Source organism: Esox lucius, chromosome 3 (genome assembly GCF_011004845.1).
Source record: "Esox lucius isolate fEsoLuc1 chromosome 3, fEsoLuc1.pri, whole genome shotgun sequence".
NCBI classification, from domain to species: domain Eukaryota; kingdom Metazoa; phylum Chordata; class Actinopteri; order Esociformes; family Esocidae; genus Esox; species Esox lucius.
In genome coordinates, this window is record NC_047571.1 from 28,595,771 (window position 1) to 28,606,978 (window position 11,208).

The following is an 11,208-nucleotide window of genomic DNA, read 5'->3' on the forward strand; positions in this document are numbered from 1 at the left end:
CCTGGGCTCCTCAATAACCTGACCTCAAACCAATTGAGATGGTTTGGAATGAGTTGGGTTGCAGAGTGAAGGAAAAGCAGCCGACAATTGCTCCGCATATTCTTCAAGCTGGTTGGGAGAATGCCAAGAGTGTGCTAACCTGGGTATAGCAGACCTGGCTCTTGAGAGAAGACAGTATGTATACACTGCCCACAAAATGGGGTGGAAATGGAGCTGCACTTCCTAATCTCCTGCCAAATCAGATTATACAGACCCCAAAAGTTTTGGAAATTGAATCAAACATAGAGAAATTGTTCCTGTAATGTGTATTCACAGAAGCAACATTTGTGTGTAATCCATGACCTTGAGGAAAGGGCAACCAGTTGAGCACAAAGAAAATTATGAACATGCGTGTTAATTACTTTATTCATATTCCCATTCTCATTCGTAAATATATTAAAATCACATCACTGTATTTAGCCTATAATATAACATTCAAATTACCTTTATTTGTATTGAAATGGTTTAATAGTTTGTTTTATTTTAGTTTTCACTTTTGTTATTATAGTTCTTTTATTTAGACAAATGTTTCTTCGTCAATAAAGACTGAACTGAGAGAGAGGGAGTCTTCTATTCCAATCAACTCAATAACTGAAAGTGCAATAGGTAAATAAAGAGGTCAGAAAATATTTGAACTATACTCTCAGTCCTAGGTCTATGTAATTCCTTCCTGCAGGTTTGATTATAATGAATTCCTCATTTTTGTTTATTTTCCTAAGCAAATCTAAACCAAAACAGCATAACACCATTGCCATCCTCATGGTTGTGAGGAGAATTGCAGTAATTCAGTTTGGCCTCCTCCCCCATTGGAACCGTGTGGTTTACGCTTTTGATCCCGGAGGGACCTCCTCGCGCTCTCACATTCCTGGCATTCCGACCTCAGTCCGTCGGTTCTCAGTTACTTATTATCGCTCGGTGCTGGACAAGCTTTTCAGTGTTCAGCAAGTCCCCGGACAAAGTAGACCTAAAATAAATCGCCTTGGAAGGATGATAACTATTTAAACGAAACATTGTGGATTACTTTTGAATTCATTTTAAAGTTTTACGTTAACGTTTTGCTGGGATGAGAGCGTGAACTGGTAAGAATGTTTTTTTATTTGTATTGGGAAAGAGTTTTCTGATACTTTGTGGAAATCAGTAATAACTCGGTAATTGTGCAAACCCAACTTATGTTAAATTAATGTTCATAATTTGAAACGCAATGAGTACTTATTCGTTCCTAAAACTGTTTCTAGAACTCCCCCGTGAGAATGGAATTTCGACGCACATTTTGACTAGTGTAGTAGTAGCGCTGAGTAACTAAGTTGTCGCTATGTGGCGTGTATTCGTAACAGTGTATCGTTTCACAATCAAACCGGTAAATGTTTTGGGTGACACGGAATGTGTTTAGCCTAGGCCCAAAAATATATACAATAAAATTTGGAGATAATACATTTCTATTAGGAAATTTAGTGATTCTGCTTTATTTGACATCTATATGTAAAAAGAACCATTCATATTTCAGTGTATAGAAAATAGTTGTTCCCAATTATAATCATTGCCTTTCCTGATCTAGGTTTTACGGCCATCCATATACACATCATACACCTGATCCGTAGCTTCCATCAACAGAACAAAAGAACCAAAATGGCATCCACAGAAGAGCCGTTTGGCACAGTCCTGCACCGCCTCATCCAAGAGCAACTCCGCTACGGCAACCCCACGGACGCCCGCACCCTCCTGGCCATCCAACAGCAGGCCCTGCGTGGAGGCGGCAGCGGCTCTCCCAGCGGAGGGCCCGGGTGTGGAGCTGGGGGGGCCCCTGGCGGAAGCCCCCGCTCCTCCCTGGAGAGCCTCAACCTGGAGGAGTCGTCGCTTCCCCAGCTGTCTGCCCGCCAGGAGCCACAGGGCCAGGAGCACCAGGGAGACTACCAGCACTCTGAGAGCAGCTACCAGCTGTACCACCTCCACGGGGAGGAGCTGCCCACCTACGAACAGGCCAAGGCTCACTCACAGTACCTGGCCCAGCACTGTGCCCCGGGCCCCCACCCGCAGCTGCGCGAGGGGGTCTGTCGCACCCCCTCGGAGGAGGAGCTGATCGAGTTGAAGCGAGGCCACGTGCGGTCGCTCAGTGAGCGCCTCCTGCAGTTGTCTCTGGAGAGGAACGGTGCCGCGGCGATGTCCGAGGCGGTCAAGAGCTCCTCGCATAGCTACCCGGAGCTGGGTTACTACGGTCCGCAAGGCCTGCCGGACAAGTGCAGCCCCTACCCGGATTACCCATCGGCTCCCACCGTGTCCCAGGGATATATGCCCATCCACCCTCAGGAGCCCCAATGCATCTACAGGGACATGAACCAGCAGCTCAGGTACTAAGACATTACATCATGGCACAGGTGTGTGTGTGTGTGTGTGTGTCTGTGTGTGTGTGTGTGTGTGAGTGAGAGATCACACGAAGGTGTTACCACTGTCGGAATGTAATTGCCCTGAATCAACAGCCAACCCATGTTTAATGGCGTGCTAATTCCTGTAGGTGTGTCCAGCGGCTTAATGCAGTCCAAGCTGTGCGTAATGTACCTAGCATTCCTAACATGGCACCATGCTCGGTGAATCATTAATTACCTACGCAGGTTGTTATTCAGACCGCCTTTTCTGAAACACTCACAGGCTAACCTTCTTAGGGTGGAGCTGACGTGTTTAGGCTCACATAGGCTAGTAGCAGGTTCCCAGGATCCTAAATTGAAGTAGGTCGCTCGCGTAACCGCAGTTCTGTGAGCTAGCGGACGGTGTAGGTCACACTCCCGGGAGCACCTGGCGACACTCGGCTCAACGGCGCACTTCCCTGTCCACAGGTACGCTGCCCCAGCCCAGCCGCCCACGGAGGCCTGCTATGGTGTGTTCACCAGTCTGCCCCCTGGTGGCGCGGAGGACGACAGACAGATGGAGCTGCTGCTGCTGGAGAACGAGAGGCTGCGGCGGGAGCTGGAGGGCCACCGAGAGAAGGCCAGCCGCGTCCACAAGGTGAGGATCCTCCCCTCTTTTCGGTGTGGCTCGAAAATTGGCAGGTCTGCTCTCCGTCGTTTTGGAGGCGCCGATTCGCGACAGGTGCATCGCCGTCTCCAGTTCACGGTGAACGCTCTGACCCAACGCGTGTAGCTTCTAATGCTGCCGCGGCTGCATAGAGGAGCGCGGCGCTTCAGCCCGCAACATGCCACTTGACGGGGGGAGACACAAGCCAGGATAACAGTCGGCCGCTCGTGCTGAGCCAGCCCAGACACACTGCTCTGTCGGTACACGGGAGAGCGTAACGACAGCCGCTACCACTGGCAGTACGCAGAGACCCGCTCAAGGCAGCTACTGTGTCCACGCCTCTGCCTTGTGCTGTAGGCGAGGTGTCGGGTGGGTGTTGTGTATGTGTGCCCTTTAGTTTCCAGAGAGGCCATGGATTTTCGGTCCCGTCCAGGGCATGTCAGAAACGCAGTCGACGAGGTTGTGACCCCTGGCAACAGCTAACAGCTCAGTGGGGTTCTACTGGCTGGGGCAGGTGGCTGGGCGGCTGAAACAGAAAGGCTCTGTTGAGCTCTCATCCCCATTGCATTCTCACTTTGTTCCATGTTTCCTTTACTTTTGTCTCTTTCATATGAACTCGATTTCGATTGCACAGCTCATAACATTTCCTGGTAATTATGTGGGAAATAGGCTTTAAACCCGCCCCATACAAATACGTTATAGATTAAGATAGTGGCGGCAAATCTAGCCGAGAATAGACTTCAACCGTTTATCCTGGTACATGCCATAGAGATGGATAGAGGGCATGTTCAAGAATACCCTCAATGGCAACATCTATGCTAAAAATTGTTGTAAATGCCATGTAGAGTCATCTTTCTACCTCTATGGTAGTTTTATCCGTAAAAAGACTGTCTCTCTCTCTTGTGGAGTTACATCACCCCCCCCCCCCCCCCCCCCTCTGCTCCTTGCGTTCTCTCAGCCTCAAAGAATGATAATTGCCGGGGTTGGAAAGTTTCCCCGGATCGTCGGGCCGCGGCCCTGAGTAAACATGCCTTACTGCCTGCCGTAACCGTGGGCGTCTCTACTTCTTCAATTCTCAGCCTGTTTCTGTTTCCACAGCCGAGGCTCAGGCATGCACACCTCTCCCATGCTGGCATCCTGCCTGGACCTCTCTGCCCTGTGTGTGTATGTGTTTGTTCACTACCCGCACCTGTGACTGGATGCTAGGTCCCAGGAATGCAGATATAAATCAGTCTCACACAAGCACGCACGCACACGCGCACACGCGCAAGGTGTGGTGTTTGCCCAGATTCCTCTCGATTATGTGTTGCGTATAGCGCGAGCGCGCCCACACACTCTCAGGTGTATTTATGTATGTCTCCATATGTATGTTTACGTACCTGGCCGGGTTTGGGCTATACTTAGCGTGTGTGTGGTGGATGGTTCTGCTGTGGAAGATTACAGCAAAAAATCCCCTCCGTGTTTCGCCACCGTATGTGAAATAAATCATAAAATGCCCCGGTATTAAACCAACAAACAAGATGGCTGACCAAAAAAATGTCCCCTCTTTGTCCTTTCAGCTGGAGCAGGAGATCCAGAGGATTTCGGAGGCGTATGAGACCTTAATGCTGGGCAGCAGTAAGAGGGAGAGCCTGGAGAAGACCCTGAGGAGCCGACTGGTGGCCGAGATCAGGAGGCTGCAGGACTTCAACAGAGACCTCAGGGGTAAGGACTACAAATACCACTGTTCCCTGTGGTTTGTTAGGCGTTGATCAGCCCGGCTACTTTGGTACATCAGAATCATTTATCCTGTCCTGTTACAACTGTCATGCTCGAGGACAGAACCATGCTGTCTTATGGCTCGATCCAGCAGCCTTTCGCTCACGGTTCAGATGCTGTTCGTGCTAAAATGTGTCCTGAGCGGGTGTTGAGGAGTCTAATGGTTTAAAGACAGCAGGAATTGTGGCAGGAAAACAATCAGTTTCTGCATACCTTCCAGTTTTATTCCTAAACCTTAAATCTTTGCATTACAGAAAGCTTGGAAAATGCCAGAACACATGCTGCCAAAGAGGTGGAAGCTGCTGACCACAACCAGCACATCATGAACAAACTCCTTGAGCAAAGTAAGCCCCTCCCCCCACCATCCTGTCTGCTCTCCCACCTTCACCATGTTCAACATTCCTCTAAGGATAGGCAAGCTTTTCCGCCACTTAACCGTCACAATCCAGCCAAAGGAATGACAGGGAAATTAGGAAATACAGTCACTGACATCAAGTTCCCCAGATTGTCGGCTTCGTGCGGTTAGAGTTATGGTGGCATGATAACAGAAGACTTAGTCGCAAGCTCTCATTTTCACCCTGGAAATGGTCATCTACTGGTTTCCATGTCTAGTTTTCGGCCCAGAAGAGACATTTCTTCTATGTATTCTTTGCGTGGATGTTGTACAACTTGCAGTGTTGCACTTCTGCCTTTTCTAACTTTGCCTTTCACCCCTCCCTCCCTCTCCTCCCAACTCCCTCCCTCTCCTCCCACCTCCTATCTTCCTACCCCTAGATGAGGAGCAGCACTTTGAGCGCGAGCGCACCGAGCGGGAACTTCAGCGGCTCCGCAGCACCGCGGAGGAGCAGGGCCTGAGGGCGGAGCAGCTGGAGGAGGCCCTGGAGGCCCAGCGGAGCAGGGGCCGTGCACTGGAGGAGGAGCTGCGACGCAAGCGGGCCTACGTGGAGAAGGTGGAGCGGCTCCAGGGCGCCCTGGCCCAGCTCCAGGCCACCTGCGAGAAGCGCGAGTGCCTGGAGACACGGCTGCGGACGCGCCTGGAGCAGGAGCTGAGGAGCCTGAGGGCACTGCACAGGCAGGCTCGCCCGCCGGGCATGACGGTGGGCTCGCTGCACGAGCGTTTGAGGGAGCGGGAGGAGCGCATCCTGGCCCTGGAGGCAGACATGGTGCGCTGGGAGCAGAAGTACCTGGAGGAGAGCACCATGAGGCAGTTCGCCATGGATGTGGCGGCGACCGCCGCTGCTCAGAGGTGAGGGTCGGGTTAAACATTCTCGGGTGGGGGTGAATCGCTCGAGTCGTGCAGAACGTAGGTTTTATGTACTTGCCCGTGTGCATGGTTCCTAAACAAACCTTTTTTCCCCCCTTTCCAGAGACACGACCATCATCAACCATTCCCCATGTAACTCCTCCAACAACAGCTTCAATGACGACCTGCCTGTTGCTGATTACAGAAACCAGGAAATGGAAAACCGGTAAGAAAATTTTTCTCGTGTATGGTCCCTGGAAGTGTCTGAGAATGACAATGTAGCTAGAATGGTTAAATCAGATGAGAATGGCAGGGGAGGGTCTAATCTGATTCCACAAATCTCCCGTCTTTAGGATCCGGGCTCTCTACGGCCAAATCCTGGAGAAGGATGCCGTGATTAAGGTCCTTCAGCAGCGTTTGCACCAGGACCAGGTGGACAAAGATGGTTGTCTGCAAACTGATGCACCGTCACCTGACGTTAGCACGGCCACGAGCACCAGCATTAGCAGAAGTAAGTAAGGCTCAGAGTCAGATGTGAAAACATTCATTGCAATGCCTTATCTAGTACTGAAGGGATCCCTCTGGGCTCTGTTCAGGTGCCTTTATTGTTTGATATGTGAATGCACTATAATTTTTTTTATTAAGCTGAGAGTTTTTATCAAAGATGATGCTTAAAGGATTTTTAAGCGAATTTAGTGTAGAATTTAGGCACCTGTTCATCGATAAAGTGCATGCTGGACAGCTGGTTGATGTCTCCTGTTTTGTGTTGTAGGTGACAATCTGTCTGACGACCAGACTGCCCACGCTACACTTCTTCAGTGTTCCTCACCAGACTCTCTCAGCCCCAGTTGTGGATCAGAGTCCAAGGTGCTAGCCTCTGGTCCTATGCTCAGCATTGGTGAGTAGTTGGTCACACAGACACAGACACACAAACTGTTTTTATCACATACTAAGCCCAAGCAGTCATTGATTTACCAACCGTACCCCTGTAGAAACGGCCAATCTGCAATGGTTCTGTAGGTTGGAGGTCATTAGTTGGTTACTGGAATGCAGTGTCGGCACACAACCCAGCTTATTGAGTGCCCTCATTCACCCAAATGGATCATCCAAACATGGAAACGTCAGCATGTTCCTTTGGTTACTGATAATGCATTGTAACCATGGTTTATTTTTCCACTCCTTTCACACATTCCTCTAACCATTTACCCTCTGTTTTCCAGACCCAGCTGCTTCGCAACAACTTCAGCCTTCGTCCTTGAGCACATTGAGGGGCCTGGATGATCTGGAGGCAGAAGCAGTGGAAATCTTCATTTGAGGAAGATTTTTTCAGTCTTTTATAAGAGATTCCCTTGAGGGGAGTGAACTCTCTAGAGCTGTGCAGAGTAACTGACTACTCAGTGGTCATAGTTCCTCTGAGGAAAAACAAAGTGGTCAAGTATGTTGCAGAATGAGAGGAGGCTGTATGGAAAGAAGACGTGCTTTCACCTTTAAAGGGGAGCTGTGCTCCATCTCCATCATAGCTAGGTGGCTGCAGGCAAGTCATCTGGGTCTATGAGGCAAAATGTGAAACCTTCAAGGTACTTGGGACAGTATTTCAGTTTTGCCACTGGCAACACACCACTGTGCTGTCAGTGAATGCCAATTTATTTATATTTGCTGCTCTTTAAGGTTTTTAAAACTGATTTCTAATGTACAATGATTCATGGGGTTTAGTTGGTTCATGTTATTTTTTGGATCAGACTTTCTCCACATTCCCACAGTTCTAAAAAGCCTCATGCTCTTCCAGATTACTTCTATCAACAAGATTTTTGTATGTTGACTTTTGACCGCCATTCCCACCCTGTGCAAAAAGGTCAATCTGGATGGATTTGTGCGTCAAGAAATTCTTCAGAGCAAGTAAAATCAAAAAACTGAATCCATAATTTTATAGAAACGTCAAAAGCTCTTAATGTTTATATTTTCATTGGCCAAATTCTCTATGCCCCAGTAGCTGGTTCTACAGGTTTAGAAGTAAAGGTTGAGTTTGCCAACTATAGATTGTTTTTTCTATTCAGTTTATGTGCATGAGGTCAAAAGAAACTATTTACAACCAGGAATGGTGAAGAGTTTCTTGTGTTTTTACTGCTTTACATCAATTATTGTTTTTATTTTTGTTTTGTTTTTTTCAAATATGTTCTTTGTGTGTGTTTCCTGATGTGGTGAATCTGCTGGTCCGATTTATCATAGGGATAAAGCTACAAACTACATTGTTTTGTTTTTCTTTTACATGAGCCCTGAACTAACAGGTTAATATATTTTATACAGATGTTTGTATTATTATTTTAGATATGTAGTGCTATAAACAGGATGCCAAAGATATTTGTGTGTGTGTGTTTTAAGTTATGTGCAGACAATCATGGTTATGTCCAGCTGTCCATTAACAAGGCGTTAACCTCAAGCAGACATTTCTGTGAACTCCTAACAGTATGAAAGTTGTGATTTAATTCAAACAACATTTCATAAAGCAATAAAATATTCTAATATATACATCCTGTTGCTTTTTTTTTATTTGGAGAATGAAAACATTTTTACTTTTGTCAAAGTAAATTAGCACATTTTCCCTCAATCTACCTCTTATGCTTTCGTCACACGTCCAATCCTATTAGAGAGAGAAAGAGAATGAGGGCTCTCGTTAATGAATGCCAGAGAAGCATTCTTTAGGATCAACTTTCCACAGTGGCAAGCACTGTTGTTCTCCCAGCGCGCTTTTAAGAGCATACTTGACATAGATAGCATTCTTAAAGAGACATGGCTCAATAAATGTAACAAAGAAAGGTTTAGCAACTGATTGTGGGTGCCACGCAGAAGAACATTACACCACAGAGACTACACCTACAAAACATTACATTCTGCTCTCTTTGAAATTGAAGAACGTAGAGAAAGAATGTGGTAACATTGAAAAAACAGGATGGTACTTCCAGCACTTGTCTAATAAGAACTAACATTTTTGGTATGTTTGTGTGTGTGTTATGACCTCAAGTGCCCACAAATGGAGTAAAACCTGATGAATTGGTGCCTCTCAAGATTTTTCATCAGGTCCCCAGTAGGGAAAATGTTCTTTCTGGCTAAGGAGTTTAGAGATCAATGTACAATTGGGAATACGTTAGAATGGGTTACTTTTAGGGTTAGACGTTACCGGTTAGGGCCAGGTTAAGTTTACCAATATGTCAGATAATCAAATTACTAATACTTGAACATAACTCTTCCTGCCTTCCAAAATGACCCTCATGTCAAGCATATCTATTATAACTGGATGGTGTGGAGGCATCTCATGGGTACGTCGAAATAAATGCGGCAATTGTTACGTCACAAAGGGTCGGCACGTTTTTCATTCTTTCGCCACTGAGTACGTTTTATGACTGAAATGTAAATTGAGTCGTTCTTGACCTATGAGTTCCAGTGCAATTTGAATCATCAAAATATATTATTCTGACAGCTGTTGTTGGACAGCCATTTCCTATGAGTCAAGGCAGAAACATTTTCCACCGTGTTGATTTTCAGGACACAAAAGCAACCGAGGCAGGAAACCTTCCGATAAGTTATTGTGTGTTAGTCAACAATTATGTCGGAATGTATCTCAACAAAGCTAGCCCAGGAAAAATACAGTTTATTAATTACAATTAATAAATGGCATGCTGGTCCAATCGCATTAGCGAGCATCAGCTCTTATTGGACACAATGTGTAGCTGTAAGACGTATAACGTCACTGTTTAAATAAGTGCACGTACAAGCTATAACTGTAGGCTCTTCCTGACTAGGGCTGCTCGACAAGCACGAACTTGGCACAAGCCGCCCAGGAAACGGCAAGATCATGTGGATGTGATGGGAAAGAGTTGGTAAGTACACAGGATCTGTGGGTATGTATGCTGCTATGAATCTTATTCATACCCACTTTCCCTGACATGGGGTTTGAGGAGCCACCCGCATTCCTTCAGACCCATCAAGGCTGGTAGCATGTTTCAACTTAGGTTCAATGTTGCATGGTGAAGGACTGAAATGTTCACGGAGTCACGAGTGAAATACTGCAATGGAGTTAATGTACGGGAATGTCAGGGGAAATTAGTTTAGATGTTTTTTTTTATCTTCTTCGGTTGCTCAAAACACTGACCTTCTGTCAGTAGCCATTACAGGATCAAAAGCAGTTGATGTGTTAACTACAGAAAATGATTTGTGTACACTTTCCGTTCAGGTCGCATTTGTGGCTTTTGGGGCCCTTTAGGGTTGTACAATGCCAGCCTAATAGTACAGAAGCCTGCGTTTACACAGGCAGACCAAATCTGACATTTTCCTGTTGCAGCACAGTGGCTTTTCACATCACAACTTTATCAGAGATCCGGCAGCTATGGGGGTGGGTGTATAACCAGGCCAGAACGGCTTGGCTCAGCTCCGCTGCAGCTTCCGCTGCATTTGGAATGTAGCATGTTATTTTTGAAGCACTTTTTTTCTCCACCCTCTGCTCTGATATCGGTGTTCCACATCAGTGTTCCACATCAGTGTTCCTCATCAGTGTTCCTTATCAGTGTTCCACATCAAGTGTTCCAAGACTGCGTTTACCTTCCCCAGGGAGCCCAATTACTGGCAAAAGATTTGATATTGATTGGTACAAAGAGTAAAGTGTGTGTGTGTGTTCATGTCCTGTCTTCTCTCGTGTGTGTTTTCACCTCTCTCCTTGTCCTATTCCAGAAAACCATTATAGAACATGGTTTGAGTGCACAAGGCAGGATAGTGTGAATCAGGCCGTGGAGGTTAGAATGGACACGGCAGGATAGTGTGAATCAGGCCATGGAGGTTAGAATGGACACGGCAGGATAGGGTGAATCAGGCCGTGGAGGTTAGAATGCACACGGCAGGATAGTGTGAATCAGGCCGTGGAGGTTAGAATGGACACGGCAGGATAGTGTGAATCAGGCCGTGGAGGTTAGAATGGATATGGCAGGATAGTGTGAATCAGGCCATGGAGGTTAGAATGGACACGGCAGGATAGGGTGAATCAGGCTGTGGAGGTTAGAATGGACACAGCAGGATAGTGTGAATCAGGCAGTGGAGGTTAGAATGGACACGGCAGGATAGTGTGAATCAGGCAGTGGAGGTTAGAATGGACACGGCCGGATAGTGTGAATCAG

The 11,208-nt window shown here is 47.0% G+C and overlaps 1 protein-coding gene across 1 annotated transcript; it reads left to right on the top strand.

The window, feature by feature from the left end:
* The first annotated feature begins 846 nt into the window (after positions 1-846).
* LOC105028791 (angiomotin-like 2a) lies at positions 847-8,177 on the top strand. The gene is made up of 10 exons (XM_010901768.4): positions 847-1,118; positions 1,595-2,384; positions 2,868-3,036; positions 4,605-4,749; positions 5,058-5,147; positions 5,578-6,049; positions 6,171-6,272; positions 6,400-6,557; positions 6,819-6,944; positions 7,267-8,177. Exons 2-10 carry the CDS (start codon positions 1,666-1,668, stop codon positions 7,359-7,361), a joined length of 2,076 nt encoding a protein of 691 aa, XP_010900070.1. The 5' UTR covers positions 847-1,118; positions 1,595-1,665; the 3' UTR covers positions 7,362-8,177.
* Positions 8,178-11,208: the final 3,031 nt, after the last annotated feature.